Source organism: Spinacia oleracea, chromosome 2 (assembly GCF_020520425.1).
Source record: "Spinacia oleracea cultivar Varoflay chromosome 2, BTI_SOV_V1, whole genome shotgun sequence".
In the NCBI taxonomy this organism is placed as follows: domain Eukaryota; kingdom Viridiplantae; phylum Streptophyta; class Magnoliopsida; order Caryophyllales; family Amaranthaceae; genus Spinacia; species Spinacia oleracea.
Window position 1 is genome coordinate 107,425,390 of NC_079488.1, and position 24,432 is coordinate 107,449,821.

The following is a 24,432-nucleotide window of genomic DNA, read 5'->3' on the forward strand; positions in this document are numbered from 1 at the left end:
TGGTTCCTTAACCAAGTTTTGTGCTTAATGTTTTGAAAAGGGGAGTATTCCTTCTACTATTAATGATTCGTATATCACTCTAATTCCAAAGAAGGATAACGCGGAGACCATGAGGATATTAGACTAGTTGGGCTTTCTAATACGATGTAGGAGGCATATTTGCTGAAAGGTGACATATTTGCTGAAATATTAAGGCGCTACATAAGAAATCCGATGGTTTCGAACAATAAAAAAACAAGATTTTTAACTTATTTTTGAATTAAAAAAATCGAGTGCCACGTAGATAATTAATTAGGTACTAAAATCTACTCCCTCCGTCTCTTTTTGTTTTTTACGTTTTTTTTGGGTGCTTCAAAATGTTTTTTACATTTCCTTTTATATTATCACATAAATTTCATAATACTCTATCAAAATTTGTGCCCAATAATTTTGTTAACCAATTAAATTCATTGAGTCATTTAATCTCTCACACTTTTCCATTGGGACATTAAATATTTCTCAAATTCCCAATATCAAAATTTTGATAAAAGTGAAAACATTATAATAAACGTAATTTGTCTTGTTTAAATAAAAAAAAACAGAGAAATCTCAACACACAGTAGAGATATATATTTTTTAAATTTGACGACGTAGCACATCAAAAAATTATCAAAACAAACGAATTTGAGAATCTAATTCCTAAAACGATTAAAACCCCCCTAAGATGCAATGTTAGTTTGACACCCAATAAAATACTGTAAAATACTTCCCCAAATTCCCATAGGAGAAGGAGAAGGAGAAGGAGAAGGAGAAGACCAATAATTTATAAAGGGGTTAATTTGGAGCAAGGGAAAGAAAAAGGGGTTTCAGTATTTTCCTGCGACAATACACAAACCCCCCATAGTCGTCTTCTTCTTCTTCGTCTCCCAGTTTCTCTCTCATCGACTCACAAATTTCTACATCATTTCACTGTTCTCTAACCCTAATAATCGACGGTAACAAGATTCTTCCTTCTTTCATTACTTCCTTCTATTTTGTTGCCATCTCTGTTTGCTTTTGCCAGAATCTCGATCACCTGACGATTCGTTCCGTAATTGTATTTGTGGTAATTTATTGGAATTTTTGTTTGATGTTTTGGTTTTACGAGCTATTTTTCCGACTATAAAGTGGTTTGATTGAATGTGAATGCTCCGACTATAATTTGCGACTTGCTGGAATTAGGTTTTTGCGAGTTTGAGTGATAATTTATTTGTGATAAAGTGTGTTAATTTGGAGTTGAATTCTATTGGACTGTTTTAGTCAATGCTGAGATCGTTCTTGCGATTTGCATTTGTACAGATTTCTCTTATACGCTTTGAGTGTGATGCTGATTTCTGGAAAAAAAATAGTAGAATTATCAAAAATAAAAAATTGTTTGGTGTTCTGATTTTATTTAGTTTACGGCTGGGGATATTGAATTTGTGATGTACAGTTGAAATTGTAGTTAGGTTCACCCGTTGTATGGAATAGGAGAAAACTGGATAGGAATCATACCAAAATTTATTGGAGAAGAGGGGGCTGGTATTGTTATGTTGAGTATAAATAATTGGGTTAGCGATGGAAGGAGGGAAGTACCTGTTGACATGGTTGGTGCAGTGAATTTGTAATGAATCAAGTGTAAGGGAAGGGCATAATAGGCAGTGAGTGGTATTAGGTAGAAGACAAATTAGGTTAGTGTAGTAGAATGGTTATAAATACTGGCACATCAGGTGAGAGGTATGTTGAGAAGTTGGTAAAGCTTAGGCTTTGGAGAGTGGTGATTCAAGTCATTAAGCGTGGAGATTGGTGGCCTCAAGTCCCTACTTTTGTATCCCCTTTTGTGTTCATCATCTATCAAGCAACTTAATATATTTTCTGCCGTTATTTTTATGCTAAAAAATATCAGTTCTTTACAGAATTGTAATTGTTTGAAGACAATGGGGTGGCACGTGTAGCTGCGGGAAGGTTTAATGTATATTGACAAGGGTTGCAGTGTTGCACTGTGTTAAGATGTGTGAATTTTGTGTTCAAATCACTATTTTTTACTTCTGATTTGTCAAATTATGGATTATGATGCATCATTGATTTATACTGTTAAAATATCATTTTAGCCAGATATTGTGATAGGATTTCTCAAAATAATACTCCGTAGTAAAAATTTACTCCGTAGCTTGTCATTATGTTTTTATTATTCAATCAATTGAATGTAATTGAAGCGAGAACTTTTATATGTGTCACAGTTGAGAAAATCAAGTAATATACGAAAATGAACGACCGCAAACCCATAGAACTAGAGGAAGGATGGAAGTTTATGGAGAAAGGAATCAGGAAACTGAAGTTGATTCTTGAAAATACATCTGAGCCTCCATTCAATTCTGAAGATTACATGATGCTTTACACGTAAGTGTGTTGACCTATTCCCATATGACCAATAATGATTATGTAATTTATGTGTCCAGGTTATGTTGCTAACTCCCAAATTTTAATGCAGAACTATATACAACATGTGTACTCAGAAAGCCCCATATGATTATTCTCAACAACTTTATGATAATTACAGACAGGCTATTGTGGATTACATTGTTTCAACGGTGAGGAAACACTGTAATTTTGCCATCTTGTTCTTCTGTATGGAATTTTTGCATCATTCTGCGCTTGTTCTTAATGACTGAACGTATGACTTGCTTTTGCCAGAAGCCATTTTTGAAGTCGACCTTTCTAATTGGCATGATTACATTTTCTTGTTTTGGAACTCAGGGTGAATCCTGGATTTCTAACAAACTGAAGTAGCATAGGACATTTTTTATTTAACAAGTGGTGCTGATAGTTGCTTTGTAAAGTTGCATTATATGTATGGCCATATGATTTTATTACAAACTCAGATATTGATGTTATCAATATCATTGATCACTTCCTTATCATCATACTATCTGTATCAACCTACTTACATTTTATGAAATGCATCCAAGGAATACACATTTTTTGCAATAATAGTTGAGATGCCAACCTGCCAACTTATAATACTTTTGTTTGATTGAGGCCTCGTCAACCTACTGCCTGTTCTTGAATGTTTAGGTTTTTGTCAAATGTGCGAATTTCATTCTTGCTGCTTACACTGTCTTATCTGTTTGTAATTTTTTTTTTTTTTTTTCAATAATCAGGTTATGCCAGTTTTGAAGGAAAAACATGATGAATATATGCTGATTGAACTTAAGCTTAGATGGTCAAATCACAAAGTAATGGTCAGGTGGCTGTCTCGCTTCTTCCATTATCTTGATCGCTATTTCGTTACTCGGAGGTCACTTTCTTCACTGAATGATGTTGGGCTGACTTGCTTCCGTGATCTGGTATTTACTCTCTTATTTGCTATATTTCAAAAGTCTGTTGCTTGTCTTTTTGTTTTAATTTTATTATATGATTAGTGTTTTTAGTCCTTATCCAAGTGGGTAACTTGAGTCTATTGTTTCCATTTTGTTTTTCTTTCATGAATTGAAGCAACGCTGACTTCTTTTTTTCTGTCTTTATATCAGGTTTACCAAGAAATATGTAGCAAAGCAAAGGATGCTGTTCTAGCCCTGGTAAGTTCGTTATTTGGAACGTTCTTACAAATCTTTCTCATGTTTGCAATGTAGTTGACTTTGGAATTTCCTAATCAGATCCATGTTGAAAGAGAGGGTGGACAAATCGACCGAGCATTACTGAAGAATGTTCTTGGGATATTTGTTGAAATTGGAATGGGACAAATGGATCATTATGAGAAGGACTTTGAGGCGCATCTGCTGGATGATACTGCTGCTTACTATTCTCGAAAGGCATCAAGCTGGATTGTGGAGGATTCATGTCCAGAATACATGTTGAAGGCAAATTTTTAGATGATTTAATTCCTCTTAACATTTCTACTCAGCACAAAGTTGTATTATGTTTGTTTATTGTTTCGTGTTTGGCCATGCAGTCTGAGGAATGTTTGAAAAAAGAAAAGGAGAGGGTGGCTCATTACTTGCATGCTAGTAGTGAAGAGAAGCTTCTAGAGGTTTGTTTTTATTCATTTATGGTAGTTGTTGAGGAATTTGTTTCTAGATGTGCCAAGGCATTGAATTTTGTTGGGTCTATTTTTATAGGTTGTGTTCTAAGCATCAATTATAGGAAAAAGCTTTTAGTTTTGTGTATTAGTTAAAACTATTTGGGTTGATTGTTCCCTTAATGGACTTTACAGAGAGTGCAAAATGAGTTATTGTTGGTATTCGAAAACCAATTGCTTGAGAAAGAAAACTCTGGATGTCGTGTGCTGCTAAAAGATGACAAGGTATTTTTGCTTTCTTTATTCTTATTGCTTATCAAACTACTATTCTTTTTTTCAAAATGAAGAACTTTGCACTCACACTCTGTGAATGTTGGGTTAGGTGGAGGATCTTTCCAGGATGTACAGGCTATACAGTAAAGTTCCCCATGGTTTGGACCCTATTGGAGTCATCTTTAAGATGGTATGTTAACCCCCCCCCCCCCCCCCCATTTATTGGCAAAGTTTATGTTACGCCGTGATGGTTTTTGATGCCTGTGTAACATGCTCTCCTGCAGCACATTACGGATGAAGGAACTGCCTTAGTCCAGCAGGCAGAAGATGCTGCGACTAGCAAGGTTTGGATCTTTCCATGATCATCATTTGAAGTACTTTCGCCAATGTCTTAATTTTTTTTGTCTCATAACTCATAAAAAAACTCTATGATGATTGAACCCGTGTTATTAGATCTGCTGTATTAAAGCTCTAATTTCCCTTTGTACTTTGTAGCTATGATTCTGACGATTAACTTGCTTAGAGCCTCAAGTCGATTCAAGAAAAGTATACTTGTTATTACTAACAACAATGCCCTTTACAAATTACAACCCGCTTTAAATTGGTCTGCAAAGGCATAATGAATTAATAAGAAATACCTTTCCTTTAGGCTGCCTTTTTGGCTTGTGCTGCTCCATTGTTACCTGATTCACTAGTATGAGAATGGGTACTAGTTCGTAATTTGCTACCTAATTTGCTAATTAGACTAAAAATGTACTGTTTTCATGTTATAATTCGCTTTTCTGGTTCGCGGTTTGTGGGGTGATTAGAGAATTAGTCAGCATTGTGCTGGTCAGTTGGCTAGTTGTTGACCTTGACTTGACTTAATTGATGACCACAAGTCTTATTATCTTATATTCTTTATAAAATACCTTCTCTTGTCCCCCTCACCCCCTCCACACACATATATCATTGTCTCGATGCAAATTGACAAAGTGAATGTTCCTGCATTTAGAAGACTCATGTAGTATTCCTGTTGCAGTGAATATATAACACACACTTCAGCCCCATATACCTCGAGATTTCAACTGGAAAAGTTTTCTTCATTTTTATGTTTTTGTGCCTTCTGAAAGATTATTTTAGTTGGCTGTCCCTGATGTACTGTACTTTTAGGATTGAATATGACCTGTGGATTCTTGCTTTGACATGGGTAATGGACAGAAAAGTGGTTATTCCGTGTATATTGCTTTAGCTATAATTGTTGGATTATTCTTAATGCATTAGGTGCTTTTATGGAGTATATTGACAAAGTAAATGCTTTGTTGTATTGATTACTCTGCTCTGAATTTCTTGCTTTTCAGGCTGAAAATGCTGCTGGTGGATCACATGAGCAGGTAGGTCCCGTAACATAGAGCTTCACACCTGAGTGGTACTTGAATTAAAACCTAATCTTTGCGTGTTGTCAGGTCTTTGTGAGGAAAGTGATAGAGCTACATGATAAGTTCATGGTTTATGTGATTGATTGCTTTGTGAGCCACACCATCTTTCACAAGGTTTGCATAACTGTGCTTGTCATTTTATAGCTGTGCTACCTGGTGCTGTGTCTTTGGTTGCTGAAGTTCTTTCTGGTGTTGTACAGGCTCTCAAGGAAGCTTTTGAGGTGTTTTTGAATAAGGGTGTTGCTGGTAGCACTAGTGCTGAACTACTGGCATCATTTTGTGATAATATTCTCAAGAAGGGAGGTAGTGAAAAGTTGAGTGATGAAGCTATCGAAGACTCACTTGAGAAGGTAAAAGGCTGACTACTTTAAAGTCTTTCCTGCTTAAGATGCCAGTAATTCACTATTTTTTTCAATGTTTGCAGGTGGTAAAGCTTCTTGCTTATGTGAGCGATAAAGACATGTTTGCTGAATTTTACAGGTCAGATTTCCTCTCTTTTCTCTTCATTCATCTTAGAGTTCTCTTGCTGAAAAGTTCGTTAATGTTCATGTTACTCGTTTGAAACAGAAAGAAGCTCTCTCGTCGTTTACTCTTTGACAAGAGTGCCAATGATGATCATGAAAGAAGCATCTTAACAAAATTGAAACAGCAATGTGGGGCACAGTTTACTTCAAAGATGGAAGGGATGGTAAGTTGTCTTATACTTTTGGACTTAATTGTTGTAAATTAGTGGGCATTGCTTCTGCTTTTCAATTTCAGGTAACTGATAAGTTGTCTTATACTTTTGGACTTAATTGTTGTGAATTAGTGGGTATTGATTTCAGAATTTGTCTTCCTCTGCCTTTCCATTTTAGGTAACTGATTTGCAACTGGGAAGGGAGAATCAGAGTCATTTTGAAGAGTATCTTGAGCAAAACCCAAATGCCAATCCTGGGCTTGATTTGAATGTGACAGTTCTTACTACTGGATTCTGGCCAAGCTATAAATCCTCTGATCTTAACCTTCCTTCTGAGATGGTAATTGGTGCATCACAAAATTATAATTGTTGCTACTTCTGAATTTTCCTCAAAAAATAAAAAAATTCCATTTTTTTCTCCTTTGTATCTGTTGTAGGTAAGGTGTGTGGAAAGTTTTAAGCAATTCTATCAAACAAAAACAAAACACAGGAAGCTCTCTTGGGTTTACTCGTTGGGAAGTTGCAACGTTAATGGCAAGTTTGGTCAGAAAACAATTGAAATGGTTGTCGGAACCTATCAGGTAAATTTCTGCTCCCCCTCCCCCCCTCTTTTCTCTTTCGCTCATTTCTGTCTCTTTTCACTTTTATGTGCCAATATGTAATTATCATGTCAAATTTAATGGTTTATATTATTTAATATTCCCCCCGAAGGCTGCTGCTCTGCTTCTATTCAACACAGCGGATCGCCTGAGCTATTCAGAAATTGGAACTCAATTAAATTTAGCTGATGAAGATTTGGTTAGAGTACTTCAATCATTGTCGTGTGCGAAGTATAAGATTCTTACCAAGGAACCAACCTCGAGAACTGTCTCTCATACTGATCACTTCACATTCAACTCTGGTTTTACCGACAGAATGAGGAGGATAAGGGTATGATCTTGTATACATTCTTTATGCTTCTTCATTGAAATCACCCTTTAAAAAATGCTCAAATTTCTTCTTTTACTTGGTTGCATATACAGATTCCTCTTCCCCCAATGGACGAGAGGAAAAAGATTGTCGAGGATGTGGACAAGGATAGACGTTATGCCATTGATGCTTCTATTGTTCGCATAATGAAAAGCAGGAAGGTGTTGGGGTATCAACAATTGATCACAGAATGTGTTGAGCAGTTAAGCCGCATGTTCAAGGTATGCCATTTTGCTGTTTCTTATCGGGGTCTTGTGTTAAGTTATATGTGATGTGGTCATTTGCAATGTTAATTGGCATATTATCTGGGATTCTGGGTTGAAATCTCTCTTTCACTGATGGTTCTCTTTTTGCAGCCCGATTTCAAGGCAATCAAGAAGAGGATTGAAGATTTGATTACGAGGGATTATATCGAGCGAGACAAGGAAAATCCTCAGCTATTCCGATACTTGGCTTGAGTTATGCACGTCTTGAGAATGTGAACTGATTTTGGTATGGAAGCCGAGGAATTCGAGTAGTAGGCATTGTGTACAGTGATTGTTGGGTTCTCGTGAGTTGGTAAATTAAAGCTGCACATTTTAGGAAACAGAAAACTTGCAGGCTATATCTGTCTTCTATAAATATAGATATTCTTGCTATTGCCTTACAGTTACTGTGCCTTGTTTGTGAATTTCTACCCTACCCTCCCCTCCCCTCCCTCCCACCCACTTTCTCTCGGAGAATTCTATGTTGACCAATTTGGCATACGTTTTTGGAATGTCCTAAAACCGTAAGAACATATTATATATATGTTGATCGAAGAAAATGGAAATAATAGAAAACAATATACATTTAAAATGTACTCGATCTTATTATTATACCCATATTACACAAATTGCACATTTAATACAATCATTTTTAAAAAAAGATTATTACGGAGTAACTCTTAAGAAGAAGTTAAGGGCCCTAATTAAGAAAGTAAGATTAGCACATCTAAATCTAGCCAGCACTGCCATGCATCAATTAATTTAACTCCCACATCATTAAAAAAAAAAAAAGTCTACTTCTTTTTAATTAATGATTTCTCCCTTTCCCAAACCAATTTCGATAAGTCACGATGTCTGATATGAAATGAAACTACTACCCACCTTTTGTAAAAGTCGGTATATCCAAACCCGTTTTGTATCCTCAACTAGATGAGAAAAGATTCAGTGAACGAATCTAATTCAGCTTCACCATCATCAACGTCACCATCATGATAATGATCATGATCATGATCATGGTCCACCTTGATAAGCTGTAAATACTCCTCATAAAGCTTCTCAAGCTGCTGATTATTGTTATCTTGTACGGTCACTACTTCATCTTGATCACGGCCCGACGACGACCCGATCGTCATCATCATTAGATGATCATCATCATCAACTCCATTATTAGTTTCCAAGCTGACATTATTATCTAACCATGATGGCATGTTCAAAATGATATTATCTTCCGATTCATCTGTTGACAATCTATAAGATGCACTTGTAGTATGAAGACTCAAATTATTAGTTTCTAAACTTGTATTGCTATAATTTCTTGTCATTGAAATAACGGGCTTAACCCTAACGGGTTTGGGTAAATGGATCTTGGTAATTCTATCCACGATCACTTCATCACCCTCAAGTTTTCGGGTTTTCATACATCTCTTAGTATGTTTACATCTTTTTCTGTTACAATTCTTAGCTAGTTTTTCCAACTCCGATTCAGATAGTTTCTTATGGGTATTCGGGTCGGTACCTTGGCTCCGAAGTTTCTTGCTTAAATGGGTGTTCCAATAGTTTTTTATTTCATTATCAGTTCTACCAGGTAACCTTCCAGCAATAAGAGACCATCTATTGCCTAATAAGGCATGTAACCTTATAATAAGGTCATCTTCTTCGGGTGTAATATTGCCTCGTTTAATATCGGGCCTCAAGTAGTTCATCCATCTCAATCTACAACTCTTTCCGCATCTTAGAAGTCCTACATGTTTTATAAATATGCATCAATCAATAAGTTGTTAGTTCATCTATCACTATCAATAATGTAATCAAGAGCAAAAACAAATTAATTAAGTGAGTTTGATTATTCAAGGTTGATTAATCGAATATTTCTATTAAAGGAAACTTGTGTTTTTCTTTAATTTAATGCACTAGTCAAAAAAAATTCAACTGTAAAGTGTGCGTAGAATATATAAGAAATTTGAACAATTTGATACTTTTTCCGTCTTATATTAGCTTGTACACTTGTCTTTATTGATTTAAGATCGAGAAGAAAATTAAGCGAAAGTGATTTGTTGGAGAGGTGAAAAAAAAGTACGGATTTGGAGGGATCGAGGAGAGAAAAATAACGGTAAAAGTAAAGTATAGTACTCGTAATAAACTTTATATATTTGGAGAGAAAAATGTACAATTATATGTTTTTTTTTTTTTATAATTTACTAATTTAGGGACATAAGTGTCCATATAAATTTAGGAACATAATTTTTAAATTAGTCAAAGGCAAGAATGTGTAAAATAACGGACAAACAGAATAATGTGAATTACTTATAATTAACTTTATACTATAGTCAGTTTAGGATTCGTTTTATTGGATTTATTTTGATTGAATTTATATTATCTGAACTTGTCCTAACTTATCTTAACTTATTTTATCTGAAAAAAACTTATTTTTACTGAAATAAACTTATTTGTGTGTGAAATTGTCTGAAAAAACTTGTTTTTGCTGAACTTATATTATCTGAGCTTAACTGAACTTAACTGAACTTATCTGAACTTATTTTGTCTGAAATAAGTCAAAATAAGTCGAACAAAACATAACATTAAAGATGGTATTTACTTATTAATCTACTCTATTATTGTCAAAATCAAGGTCGGACAAATTATAGGTATTAGGCACTACTTAATTCACTTTAAATTTTCTACTCCGTAATTAATTAACTTAAATTTCAAATTAAAAGAGGAACAAATGAAATTAATAGCTTTAAGATATACTCTATTCTTTACCTATATTCTAAGTACTAGTCTTATATGCATGCATATTTGCATAACAAAAGTAAACATAAAAGCAAAGTTAGCTTGAAATAATTATACAAGTAGCTAGTTTGAAATGAAAAGGGAAGTGTAAGGTATTTCATAAGTGGGACGTCAAACTAGCTAGTACATTACAACTGTACGAACATTCATATAGTTATATTCAATTATTCATGCATGCATAATAATAGTTTAACTAGCTAGTTAGCTTGAAACATACACTTAATTAATTATAGAAATGGAGTGATTACGATAATCAACAAATTAAACATCGTCTTACCAGCTTTCTTAGGCATAGATCTCCATTGTCCTTCACCATGAGCTTCAATGTATTTGATTAGCAAGGCGTCTTCTCGAGTAGTCCATGGACCTCTATGCAACCCAACTTTAGAGCAACAAGGAGCTCTTCCCATTTTATTTTTATTTTATTTTATTTTTCCCTCCTCTTTAATTTCCTAGTTATCTCTTCCTTAAATTTCTATTAAATAAAAATTCAAAAGGTTTTAATTAAAAGTGGAGGAGAGAGAATAAGGAGGAGGGAAGGAACTCAGAGAAAGAGGATGATCATTCTCATGCTTTAGAAAAGAGAGTAAACAAGGGGTCACAACCTTGTTAATTTCCTTACTAATTAGAAAATTAATAATTATATAATTGAGGTTTATAAAAATTATTATAGTTTCCTAATTAGTAGGGTTTTTCTCTTCCAAGTTGGCAAGATAAGTACATAATTTATGATAATTACGCGAGTTAATTTGAAATTGTATTTATAATAATATGGAAAAAGTTTTGTTTTTATTATATTAAATGTATGAAAACGTATTATGGTTTAAACTCAACCAACTTTCCTAAGCTCCCTAATATCTGCCCTTCCCAATCCCTCCACGTTTTTTCAATTTTTGGAGAATTCAAATTACACCATCTTTTACTTATTTTAGACCATATAAGCTGTATGAAAGCTAGCTATGTGCTAATTATTATGTGTGTAGTTAATTGAGCTTATGTAATATGTACAATGACAAATTAAGAGAATAAAATTCAATTCACACTTTAGGTTTGGATGTAGAGATGGCATAGCATAAAGTCGGAAAGAATAGAATTCGATATCGACCCAAATTTCAAAAGAATACTAGATAGGTGAGTTTCTCGACTTGATTAGGAAAATATGACTAGACACAATATTATACGTGTTGGATTGTGGGTTATACTAGGCCACACTCTTTTTTGTCAAAAAAACATGGTTTCAACACTAGACAGTAAACACCAACTATTGCACGTCCAATTAATTAACCTAGGATGAGGGTCGGGCATGGAATTGAACAGCGGACACATGGCTGGATCTCTTTTGAAGTTGAAAGTCCAACGTGGCTATGACATGTCTTGTCAACCTGTAACATTAAGGCACGTCACGACATGACACGACTAGGCAGCATGCACAATATGATGTCATCTTCATACTCAACTCCCAAATTCCCTATTAGATTATATGGAGTAACTACATAAGTCACGCTATTGAGACCCATTTGGAAACATTATTTGTGTTCAAACCAAATAAAGACTTTAGTGATCTTAATTATCCACACAAGCTAAGGTCTAACTACTATGTCTATACCGTGAATCTATGATCCATCTATATATAGTTACGTACGTGCTCTAGTTTTCGTGTATCCTAAAAATTGATAGACATTGAACTCTTGATCTTACCATAAAATGCAATTCGAGCTATTTAGGGAGTTTGATTTTAAGCATAGTTCAAAAGATGGGGGCTTTGAATTTCCAATTTATTAGTCTATGTAGGCTCTAATTAAGTAATAAGACTATACCCGTCTCTACATATGTTAAAAGACTACCATTCCGGTTTAGTACACACCCATTTGTCAATTGTGTCATGGTTCTTCATGTAAAACGGATCAATTAACTTAACTAGCTAACACGCTTAAGCCATGTTCTTTTAGACTTTATTTCAGTTTAATTCAGTTTAACTCAGCTCCATTCAGTTCAGCCCCACTTAATTCGGCTTTATACAATTCAGTTCAGTTCATCTTCATTTACTCCAGTTTAAGCCAGATAAAACTTAGAACATGGCCTTAAATACTCAATATTCCAAAAAACTTCTACACTATTTGTTGTTATTCATACTATGTTTTGCCAAATTACATTTTCATACATTGTTAAATGACTTTAATGCTTAAGAAACCACGATATAGTTAGATTGCCTTGGGTTTTAACATATTAGGGCAATGGTAATGGAATAAACCTTGAGGATGTTTGTTCAGATGCCACATCATCATTACACAAACCTCCCATCAAATAAACCTTTCATCAACAATAGACAAACTTGTTTAAAGGTCAAACCTCTCGCAATTATGAACCTTTGTAATTGTTTACAGTTATAAGAGGTTTGTCTACTAATCACACAAAACATAAAAACAAAACTCTATAAACTCACTATTGCTATTGCTCTTAACAACATACTTCGTACATAGTCACTAGCCCACATTTTCATAAAGTTTTAGGATGTACTGTTTTACTCTTATGATTAATTTACATGGACTTGTTAGTTGAATAGTTGTTACCCACCTAACGTGATACGGACGTACGGAGTATAGCGTTGAACAAATACAAGAAGCGTAATGATTTGACCAATCGCATTCGTTGTTGGAGTTAAAAAGGTACAAAAAGAAAAAGTCGAAGAAATAGTGAAAATGAAGGATCACCAAAATTTGGTATAAACAAATGACAAACACAAAAAAACAATTGTCAACTTACTGCATTGACTCAAAATCCCATCGTTGTACATTTCATGCTCACAGAGTCACAATCAATATTCAATATTCAATAATCATATATGGAAGGTACGGACTAGCTTCTACTAAATCACCCCAAAAATACATTTGACTTTTTTTTAGCTCTTGCTAAAAACCTAACACTACAGAGTACAGAGTACAGACCAAATTTCCTCTATTTTTTTCTTCCTTTTGGTTTTTCTTTTTTCCGGCAAAAAAATCAACTAATAAATGTATATACGAAGTATATATAATTACGTGTGTAGGGGAGAAATTTACCTTTACAATTATACAATGGAATCACAAGTTCATAAAATTCCATTTTTGAGGCATACTCCTGTGAATTTACAAGCGAACCGGTAAACCATAGTTCTGAAATACCCTGATTCGACCATCCCAACCTGCGGTTACAATGACTAAACCCCACGCGTTTGGTGAACTTCCCATATTCTGGCACGTCGTTTTCAAGAACTTGTACTCTGATTTACACGTTGTTGATGAAACGATCAGGGAATTCGAGCTCGTTAGCTTCTCCTCGGGCCAAGTTGCAACCCCTCTGTTAAACGGGTCTGAAAATCCCAGAGAAATTGTATCTGTTGAGAATAATGATGAAGGTTGATGTTGATTTTCCTGTCTTCTTTCACTTGTGTATCTCACCATTATTCCTGGAAGATTTGGTGATAATTCTGAGAGACAAGGTAGAACATTGTTGCATGGTGATCCGTGCCAAGGAACAGCAACGCAGGCGTTGTTTGAGAAGAATCTTTCACACGAACTCTTGCTTCTGAAGTGAGATGAAATTGGTGTGTGACCTGTTTCTGATTTATTGGAGTCCCATACATAAACAGAAGAGTCTTCACTTGCTGAAACAATGTGTTTTCCATCTGATGTGAATGATGCAGAGATCTGGCTTCCTGCATTTCGAAGACCTGATAACAAAAAACAGAACAGAACAGAAATTAGGACACAAAAATCAAATTCAATGGACAACTTCCAGGAATTTGAATTTGCAGACTTCCTGGGAAGATGACTCAGAAGAAGCCTCAAACAGAATTATCACAGAGAAGAGTCACCAACCTTTATATTTACATATTACATTAACCCCTTTAAGTATTCGGACCTGGGAATCAGCAGTAGTAACCATGAGCTTGCTTGGGTCACCAGGAGAAAACTGGGTCAATTATATAAAAACCAAAATCAGCATTTTCGAAACACTAGGTAGATAACATAGGAGTTGAACAGAAAAAAGGAAAAAGATACTAAATTATAAATAACCACCTGAAAACCAGTTATTCTTCTTAAAGGCGCCTTCTTCTTACCATGTAACGATATTTGATCAGTCATTTTCAGCCGATTATCTGAAAATATTAGAGTCTTATTAGACAAGGAGCGAATGAAATTAAATGAACAAGTGATCAAATTAACTACTCAACAGCAATATTGGCAAGTCTTTAAGTGGTAACTCAACCTTATACACAATGTATAGTTTAACTACAGTTGATATAAGGCTTTTTCAAGTTTTAACTGATGATCAAATTAACAGAAGAGAGGCATTATGTCCACAATACACTACAGTAAGACAGAGATCCCTCCTCATGGATTCCGTAAAATGTTTATTTAATACGAAGTAATATTCATCACACCATACCTTAAAACATAGAATTAAAGCCTAATTCTTTCTTCATCAAAGCATGTCTTACAAGGTCTATCCTGATAAATTAGGATGACAATTGTCTGGGACACTTAAATACAAATCCTAACTCAATTTAAGCTACATTCAATTAGGGATTTAATTGCAGCATGCAAATTAGGTGCATTAACCATTTAATCTTGAACAACACCTATCCAGTGACTTGGAGAGTATAGCTTGATCTATCATCTGATGTCATGCCTGATTACTGATGGGCAACTTTAGGCACGGCACGTTTAAGACATAAGTTGACATGTGTTATTTCCAAACTAAAGGAGAATTAGTCCAGTAAAGAGGTCATTACACTCAGTTAAGGACATAAGAGGAAGAACATTCTTGCTTAAGCGTAACAGTCAGACTTGACATCATAATCCTAAACTGTCAAGATTACTGCAATACGAACTCTGGGCTAATCCTTAAAAAGAAAATCCAAGGCACATCATCCACATTCCTTTAGTATGCAAGTATGCAACTATGATTTGTGATTAAAATTGAGGATAGGCTTTAGCATGCAGTTGTGGGTTGGTGATTAGAATTGCCTGAAAAAATGCAGCATAGGCCGAAATAACAACTCTTACCTGAAGTGTTAAAAAAGTAGCAATCGCCAGATATTGAACCAACAATTGCACCCTGCATCATAAATTGAAAACAACTTAAAACTTTACCCAGACATTCAATGCCAAATCATTCAGCAGACAAAATATTGCCAACAAATGCAAACCTTTCCATTAGGTTGATAACAAACAGCTGTAACTATTTCTCTTATGTCCGTCCAGTCAACAACTCCGCATTCAAGAATGCTCCAAATACGAACTTTACCATCTACAGAGCCACTGATGAAGTAATTTTCATCCATGGGATTAAACTGAATGCATGTGACTGGTTCAAAAAAGCAGGAGACAAAAATAAGTAGTAGACCAAAGCACAAAAAAATTGCTAACCCACAAATGCAAGAAAATAAGGAAGTACCAAAATCACTGTGTGAAAAGACTTTCAGGCACTCATCAAATCCCACTCTCCACAAACGGACAGTTTTGTCGACAGAAGATGACAGGAGAAACTGCATAGCCAGGGGGAATTATAAGACTTCAGAAATAAATTCTGAGATAAACACAGAATGGTTAACCCACTGCATTGCCATGACTGACCTTGTTATTTGACCATGAAAGATCCAACACTTCAGCACGGTGACCATGAAACTCATGAAGAGGCTTCTCCGAAAGTTGGAATACTTTACGGGGAAAGATAACACAAGCTGACTCAGATGATTTTCTCAGGCTCTTGAGCTTCCCCCTTTTCTCTTTGTCAAAGTTGAGAGGTACTAATTCTCCAAGTTGATTGATTGTAAAATAGACATGTGAAGCATCAACATCAGGAACATGATCTATTTCTGACTTCTCAGACTCAATCACCTGCCATACCCTAACAATTCCATCTTCACCAGCACTTGCCAAAAACTGACCATCAGGGCTGAACTTCATTGTAAGAATAGCACCTTTATGTCCAGTAATATCTTGCCCCATATAGAGAGCTGAAAAGTCCTTTGAACGTTTCTTGTAAGTACGAACCCTTACATTGTGAGCTCTACGTCTTACAATTGATAATGACCGATCACTTTCAACCCGGTTGATCCCTGATTGTGTATCAGCAATGCATGCCACTACACCTAATCTCCTCAACAATCCTTTTTTCGCTCTCCTTTTTCCTTCCACTTTATTACTGGGTGCCAATCCAACACCTCTTCTCATAGCTCTCTGAACCAATGGCGATAAACCAAGAATCCTCTCAAATTCCTCCCCACTGAGTGTCCGATTAGAGCCCACTTCTCGAAGACTTCTAAATAATCCATCTTGCCCAAGTTCATCCACTATGAACTCCGATCCATCATCCAGATTCCTGATTCTACGGACCAAATTCTCCTCAAGAGCAACGTCCAACAAATCTTGCGTATCATTGGAGCAACACGACACAGATGACTGGCTCGATGAATGCAACTCTCTAAAACTCGACCTCAACACTGTCCCACTGGTTTCCATAACTCTAGCACTATCCACAACCTCTCCCTCAAACCTGCTAGAACTATCGGCATCATCTCTTTCCTCGTCCAATACTCGATTTGGAGATAACCCCATCAATTTCAAGAGTTTTTGGCGGCGCTCACCAATGGTCCCAGGACTCCGGATCCAAACCTCATACCCAAAATTGCGAACACCATCCTCAGGAAACCTTGATTCTGAATCAGAATTCTCCACACCATCGGATCCAGAATCAGATACAGGGGTAATATATTCTTTTGAATCAAAAAATTGGTCATCTTCTTCACTTATACTACCCATTCCACACTTGTTGGCGTTGTTGCTCATTCAACCCATAAATTAGTTCATGTCTATAATCCACTACCCCAGATGGATCAATCATAAAACCCCCAGCAAAATTGGCGCCCTCATTTACCAGAATTAACAAACACCAGCTGTACACTATTCAGTTCTCTATACAAACAAAAATGCGAACAAAATTTTCAGTTTATCATATCAAGTTATCAACCCACAAAACACAGATCCCAATTCTAACTAATTGAACATAATTCAAATAAAAATTGACTAAAAGTAATTATATTAAAAAAAAATCAGCATCAACCCAGTACAAAACGAATAATTAATTATCAGAATAGAAGGAAGAAAACACACATAGATCACGGCGAAAAGGGAGCAAAACCAATTTCAAGAAGAAGAAAAAATATAATAATATGAAAACATAATTACCCAGAAAAACAAAGAATGTGAACACATAAAGTATAAAAAATGGAGAAAAATAAAGTGGGAAGCAAACAAAAAAGCGAATAAGGTGGGTAGGGATTTGCGAAGACACTAACCTGGGGAGAAGAAGTTGGGATTCTTGGAGAATTCACAGTTTTGGTGTTTCTCTCTCCACTTTCTCTCTCCAAAGTGGAAGGAAGAAGAGAAGGGGTCGTGTGTATAAAATAATGGTGGAAAATGGAACAGATAAATACCAGGACAAACGGAGTAGTAATCACATGGGGGATTTTAAAATTGAAATTAAATTGAATTGAATTTACTGGTAATGAATGAATAATTAATGGAAGAAAAACCAAATTAAAGAAGAAAGAGAGAGAGAGAGAAAGAGAAAGGAAAAGTCTCGAAAAGAGTGAAATGGTGGAAGGTAAGAAGAGGTGTGTGTTTTTGTGTGCGCGTTCCGTATTCTTCCTTGGCTGCTACTGTTACGGTTACCTTTCCAGTTACCACCGCTCATGTTTGGTGATTTGGTATGTTTTACAACTCTTATTACAATCCGGAGTACAAAGTACGGACACATCATCCAATTACCATATCCGATATACCCATCTCAATCGGATATGATAATCTATACGGAAATACGGAGTATCACAGCTGTTAAAAATTGACTTCACTCGAGAACTTGACTTGAACTAATCCGATATAACCATCTCAATCGGATATGGTGACCTCTACGGAAATACGGAGTATTACAGCTGTCAAAAATTGACTTCACTCGAGAACTTGACTTGAACTAATCCGAACTCGTTATTGATTCGGACTCGTTATTGATCCGGACTCAAAATGTTGTTAAAATAGGTAACTAAGCTGAACGTATTCGATCCGACAAATTCGATAAACCGATTTTGATCTAATCGATACAGTATGACCCGAACTCGACACCGGACCTGAAGTTGACCGATAGCAGAACTAAATCGGTCGGAAAATTATATGAACCCGATTAGACATCCGACCCGATAATGATCTGAACCTGTTAATAACCCAACACGAGTTGTTAGTGACCCGACCTGTGGCGACCATGTCATCCGATTTAACCCTATATGTTAATAACTCAATTTATCATTGACCAAGCTAAATAGTACACCTAACTGCAAACCTCAATTTGACTCAATCCTTCTTACATTGACCAGAGCAAAACACACGATTAGTTGATGATCTGATCGATTTTAATAAAACACAAAATTGAACATTAACGTTTACAATATAAGAAAAAAATTACCATAAGTTAAAACCTTGACCAGATTCAAAGTTATCGGACCGATCTTGACTCGTGTTTGGGAGTAAAATCGACCTAAATTTTAATTTACCCAATATTTATCCGTACTTAATCTTAACCCTAAAATTATCTGCTACAAAATCAGGTTTAACCGGCTGGATAAGGACTCGACTCGAAATTGAACCCGACCCAGCTTTGTACTTCATATTCACTTACGGCGGAGTACATGTTTTACATCTGTACCGTTAACTACTACCAAGGTGGTACCACAAAAAATAAGCAAGTTATGGAAACATAGATGCGAGAAAAAAGAGAAAAAAAAAAAAAAAAAAGTGACGTTTCAAGGTTGGGAAGAGAGCAAGAATAGAAACATGTTACACAAGTGTCAGAAATGGTGAGCAGCTATCTAGGTTGGTTCGTCTAGCTAACCTAGTAAAGCCCAGACTATACCTTAGGGCTTAGGCTGGGTGCCACTGTAATACTATTGCCAGACTGTTTCGACAGCAAACACAGCATCTTGCATGCATTTCTTAAATGTTCTAGCCTCTTTGTGCGCTGCTCCATCTCTCTTTTCACCCCGTTTATTTCATCTTATTTAAGGTTTCATCATATCAGATTAGATTAATTCGGATCAAATAACATCAGAAAAAATAAGTTCAGATCAAATTAGATCATATCAGATTAAAAATAAGTTCAGATCAAATTAGATCATATCAGATTAAAAATAAGTTCAGATCAGATCAGGATAGATGATTATTATTATTATTATTATGTCCAGATCAGAACTGATTTGTATTGATCATGTGATCATGTCTAGATCAGTACATATCATGTCTAGATCACAATCGATATGTAGAGATCATGTTCAGATCAGAACCGATATTTTCAGATCATAACCTATCTATACAAGTCAAGCCCATGTCTGAACCAATAAGTCCATATTAGAATCGGTAATCAGATCATGTCAGATCAGAACTGGTCTGCACAGATCATGTCAGATCAGAACCGATCTGTCCATATCAGAACCGATTTGTACAGGTCGTGTCCTGAGCAGTACCGATCTATATAGATCATGTCCATATCAGAACCGATCTATACAAATCGGGTCCAGACAAAAAACGATCTATATATATCATGTCTAGATCAAAACCGATCTGTAAAGATCATGTCCTGGTCAGAATCGGTATATGTAGATCATGTCGAGATCAGAACTATCATGCCCAGATCATAATCATTATGCCCATATTAAATCTGGTATGCACAGATCATGTCCTTATCAAAATCAATTTGTAAATCTCATATCCAGGTCAGAACCGATCTGCACAGATCATGTCAATATCAGAACCGATTTATACAAATCATGTCCAGATCCGAACCAACCTCCCTAGATCAAAACCCATACGTCCAAATCAGAACCGATATGTCTAAATAATGTACAGGTTGGAACCATTATGTCCATATCAGAACATATATGTCTAAATCATGTCCAACTCGATCATAACCGATATATACAAATCCTGTCCAAATCAGAACCGATCTATCCAGATCATGTCCAAATCTATCTAATATGTGGAATAGTTAAATAACGACTAAAGTCAAATAAATGATGTGTAATTTATGATAACAATATTATAAATTTGAATAAAATTTATTTTACATGTAAATTATTTAATGTTAATAATTATACTCCATCCGTTCTTGAATTAATTTTAGTCCTTGTTCTTAATGGAGTTGTTCTTTTTTACTAGCATAGTGCCTTTTATAATCTTTCCTTAAACTCGTTGACTCCCCTTTCGTAATAAGACGTGGAATTAGACCGGGGAACAACATCCAAAGCAAGGACCCCAAGAGGTTTGGTGACACGATTGAACGGATTCAAGGGATAGTTGAAACCATCGGAATTGATCAAGACCTGGTTTAAGGAAAAATCGGAAGTTCCTCGGAAAGCCGACCCCTTTACATAGCCATAATAGGCAGATTTTTTTGGAGTGGATGACTTCGCCGACCATTCGTACCTTTATGTCGAGTTGTTGAGGTGGCGCCTGTACGTTCTCCGGGGCGGGGTACCCAGACTCATCAAATATTGGACCCTCCCTAGAGGAAAGTCTTTTCGTAATGGATGACCCTCGAACCCGCCACTGCCAAGGAGCCAAGTAACTTAATTTTGAGCAGGAGGTTGGAATGCAGTCACCAATGACGGGGTCTTCCTGCTCTCTAGCTTAATCGGTTAGTGGTTAAGTTTTCCACACTCGAAGTCACCTTGACTAATAATAGTTACATTCTCCGGGATCGATTTCAACTCAGAGATAACCAGGTCTATTTGTGAACAACATCGGATTTGTCTAACATTTATCCCCTTTATACCCTTATAAATATCCCAAAGGCCTGTTTACCAAATAAACTTTTATCTCCGTCATTTTAGTGTCCCTTATATAATACCCAAATAAGTAATTCCAATGCAAGTATGCAACTAAAGCATAAAATCTTTCATATTTTAGTACTGGGAAGAATTCACTCCTTCTTAATTTATGAAAACTTTTAATCCTAATTCTCTCTTGCTTAAATTTGTAATTTCTTTATTCTCTCCTTAATTCTTACGGAGTGAAAATTTTATTTGCTATCGATCATCTATCAAATCCCTTTTTGTAAACGTCTTCTCACTGGTAATAGCGTTCTACTCACAGAGTCAAACCCTCTCAGACTGCCTCATACCCGCTTCTTATCGTGATATATTGTTGTCGCCATAGCCTTTTCACCCATTTTATAAACTTTATAGAGCAATGAGCAGAAGAATGGGCATAAGATCGACATTCTATAAAACCTCATGTTATTTCAGGTTAAGAAGTGCAAATATTGCTTTCTTATATTTGCACGCATCCCACATGCATATAAGACTAGTATGTTAATGTTACTTTACAATATGATTTTTGTTTGACTTACACACTACTTTATGGTTGAATTTAATAACTTGTGTACTCCTTTTGTACATTTTTATGGGTTACAAGTTGATCGATACAAGTTTTAAAAAAGCTTAGTTGAATATAATTCAATAATGAAGCAAGAGAGGTAGTTGATAATAAAGAAATATGGAGTATGGGGGAAGGAAAGTTACTAAGAATAGACTTGGGACTGGAGAGTGCGGTAAAAAAGTATGACATACTCCGTATTAAATAATTAGGAGTAGGGTAGAAAAGTTATCAAAATTAGACTCGTAACTCCTAAGTCCTAACTATAACCTTAAAAAGTTACGTAGGGTGACTGATAATTTTTCATGTGCGCGTACTTTGTACTTCTACTTTATATTTTATCGAGATATGATATAATTTATTGTAATAATTAATGAAAATAAATACGCGTTTTAAAATCTCGTTGTTTGTAAGGTGCTATGCCATGGACAAATATTTGTCAACCCAAACCTAAAAGTCACTGGTCCGAATTAACGCAAACCCGAAAGTAATTTATCATATACCGACCCCAACCCGTTTAACATATCTAGTTTTAACTGAGTATGTTTGAAATTACGAGCATAGAACTTATCTAAACTTTTCTTAAATTATTCTTTTATAATTTATTTTGCCATAAAACTTAGTTTTGTGAAATTGACTTGTTTCTTTGTTTTTTGATGCGAATGAGCGACACTGGCAAATAAATTATAAATGGGGTGGAGGTTTCGAACTTGATACCTATTGTACACAGGCCCTCAGTCTTAACCACTAGGCCAAAAGATCATTGGTTTGACTTGTTTCTTTGTGAATTGTCTAAAAACTTATTATGTTTGAATTTGTCTGAAAAACGCTAATAATTATTTTATTTTAACTTATCTTAACTTATTTTGTATGAACTTAAAAATCATCAATATTTTCAATCATACAATTAGTTTTGGTACACCTATTTAAGCGTACAACAGTGTTTCAAATTTCAATTACTCACAAAGATGAAGAATTTGGAGATTGGCTCTTTCCATTATTTCACGGCTTATGCACATTTTTGTTGTGGTTCTAGAGGACAAGACTTCCAATATTTTTAACAATAATGGTTCTAATTTCGATTTTTCTAATGTTTGATCCTCAACCTTGTTATTAGTCCAAGGAGCATAACACTTCCAAGATTATTGGATTGTGAGACAGTTGTATTTTGTACGTTGTATAAATACTAAGAATATAGTCCATTTTTAAAATCATTTTCCTTTTGATGAATGGTCAATAATTTATAAAGGTTGAATGCTTGCTTAATCTTATGCATGAATACTGTGTGAAGGTGGACGTTGATACTGTGTGAAGGTGGACGTTGATACTGTGTGAAGCAAATAAAACTCTACTTTGAAGAAGAAGAAGAAAAAGGAAAAAAAACACATTTTGTGAAAAAGCGACTAGTCAGATCTACTTCCAGGACATTATTTTACCTTACAACCCGTTACTCCGTATTCCGTAATAAGGATCAGGACGGGATTTGGACACGGAGTCCATTAGTCACACAAATCGAATTTGGATTAAGGACGGGATAAAATTTTGCCCAATTCCGCACTTTTTGGGGTTGGGTCAAAATCGGATAATGTTAATTGCGGGTCTGGACCGCACCTGTCATCAAAAGAGAGAGAGTCTACTTAACAAAACCTAAGAGGTTCCACCTTAAAACCCCCTCACATGTATTGTTTGGGAAGACTTGCTTCAACTCAGAAGAGATTGACCGTATATAAGTCTGACGGGGTTCCATCCTAAAACTAATTGGTGATAGGTGGATTACCCCACCAATCTTATATGTTAATCAATTTCTCTATATTTTTTTCCATGTAGGTCAATTAATCTCAACTCACATGTGGTTAATCTTCTCAACAAACCCCCTCACATGTGAGCCCGTCTTATTTCTTGCAGTTTGGATTAGATCACTACTTCCTTGTTGGACCTTCTTTGGTCTTTCAACATGAGGTCAAATGACCCCTACCCGGGGCAATCAATTCTGTTGGGCTTTTTGCTCCAAACAGATATTCAAATCTCTCCCATCTTGCATCCTCAATTTACTAGACCCTCCCTTATTAGGTGTTGATAATGGGCCAGGAACGTCGACTCTGTGATACCATGATAAATTCACCAGGCATAACACAAGCCCGTACATGAGAAGAGATTGACCGTATATAAGTCTGAAAGATTTTCAATCCAAAAATCAACTGGTAATAGGTGGAGTAGCCCACCAATCTTATATGTAATTCAATCACTCTCTATTTCTTTCAAGTGAGACAATTAGTCTCAATTCACATGTATGGTTAATCTTCTCAACAAATAATGATGGTGAACTAACGTAAAAGATTCTTAACAGTGACTCCTAAATCCTAATAGCATGTGATCACAAATGTGTTCGGGGCTCGGCATGCTCCCACTTTGAAGAATTGAAGTGACTCCAAATGTGAGTCATTGGTACTTCGGATGTGATTATTTGGTCCATGGTCCCATTTAAGGCAATAAAATAATTTGTGACGTTTTTAATTTTGACCATGTATTCATTAATTCATATATAGTGTATATCTTGAATTTCTAGTTCAATAATTAA

The 24,432-nt window shown here is 35.5% G+C and overlaps 3 protein-coding genes across 4 annotated transcripts; 1 reads left to right on the forward strand and 2 right to left on the reverse strand.

The window, feature by feature from the left end:
• Positions 1-707: 707 nt before the first annotated feature.
• Positions 708-7,999, forward strand: LOC110786503 (cullin-1). Of its 2 annotated transcripts, none has more exons than XM_056837709.1 (20): positions 708-1,084; positions 2,238-2,397; positions 2,489-2,588; positions 3,159-3,344; positions 3,528-3,575; positions 3,654-3,857; positions 3,950-4,027; positions 4,211-4,300; positions 4,398-4,478; positions 4,573-4,632; positions 5,629-5,661; positions 5,734-5,820; positions 5,907-6,056; positions 6,131-6,186; positions 6,274-6,394; positions 6,561-6,722; positions 6,820-6,963; positions 7,094-7,312; positions 7,405-7,572; positions 7,708-7,999. In XM_056837709.1, the coding sequence occupies exons 2-20, from the start codon at positions 2,264-2,266 to the stop codon at positions 7,807-7,809; spliced, it is 2,223 nt and encodes a 740-aa protein (XP_056693687.1). In that variant the 5' UTR covers positions 708-1,084; positions 2,238-2,263; the 3' UTR covers positions 7,810-7,999. The 2 variants fall into 2 exon arrangements, with proteins under 2 accessions (XP_056693687.1, XP_021846749.1); XM_021991057.2 differs by having other exon boundaries at positions 708-974.
• Positions 8,000-8,177: 178 nt separating this feature from the next.
• LOC110786513 (myb-related protein 308-like) lies at positions 8,178-10,966 on the reverse strand. Its single transcript, XM_021991069.2, has 2 exons — positions 10,667-10,966; positions 8,178-9,337 (listed from the first exon to the last, which is right to left on the reverse strand). Exons 1-2 carry the CDS (start codon positions 10,797-10,799, stop codon positions 8,523-8,525), a joined length of 948 nt encoding a protein of 315 aa, XP_021846761.2. The 5' UTR covers positions 10,800-10,966; the 3' UTR covers positions 8,178-8,522.
• A 2,159-nt stretch (positions 10,967-13,125) lies between these two features.
• On the reverse strand, positions 13,126-18,048 carry LOC110786523 (uncharacterized). The gene is made up of 8 exons (XM_021991081.2): positions 17,732-18,048; positions 16,008-17,348; positions 15,829-15,919; positions 15,581-15,738; positions 15,438-15,489; positions 14,448-14,527; positions 14,247-14,340; positions 13,126-14,098 (listed from the first exon to the last, which is right to left on the reverse strand). Exons 2-8 carry the CDS (start codon positions 17,220-17,222, stop codon positions 13,515-13,517), a joined length of 2,274 nt encoding a protein of 757 aa, XP_021846773.2. The 5' UTR covers positions 17,223-17,348; positions 17,732-18,048; the 3' UTR covers positions 13,126-13,514.
• Positions 18,049-24,432: the final 6,384 nt, after the last annotated feature.

Excerpts from the sequence above, each read along its gene's own strand:
- LOC110786503 (XM_056837709.1), top strand. The coding sequence starts at position 2,264 with ATGAACGACCGCAAACCCATAGAACTAGAGGAAGGATGGAAGTTTATG. Across the intron at positions 3,576-3,653 it reads AGGATGCTGTTCTAGCCCTG|ATCCATGTTGAAAGAGAGGG; the intron begins GTAAGTTCGTTA and ends TTTCCTAATCAG. Across the intron at positions 3,858-3,949 it reads GTCCAGAATACATGTTGAAG|TCTGAGGAATGTTTGAAAAA; the intron begins GCAAATTTTTAG and ends TTGGCCATGCAG.
- LOC110786513 (XM_021991069.2), bottom strand. The coding sequence starts at position 10,799 with ATGGGAAGAGCTCCTTGTTGCTCTAAAGTTGGGTTGCATAGAGGTCCA. Across the intron at positions 9,338-10,666 it reads ATCTATGCCTAAGAAAGCTG|GACTTCTAAGATGCGGAAAG; the intron begins GTAAGACGATGT and ends TAAAACATGTAG.
- LOC110786523 (XM_021991081.2), bottom strand. The coding sequence starts at position 17,222 with ATGAGCAACAACGCCAACAAGTGTGGAATGGGTAGTATAAGTGAAGAA. Across the intron at positions 15,490-15,580 it reads GTTATCAACCTAATGGAAAG|GGTGCAATTGTTGGTTCAAT; the intron begins GTTTGCATTTGT and ends TTTATGATGCAG. Across the intron at positions 14,341-14,447 it reads GAAGAATAACTGGTTTTCAG|TTTTCTCCTGGTGACCCAAG; the intron begins GTGGTTATTTAT and ends TAATTGACCCAG.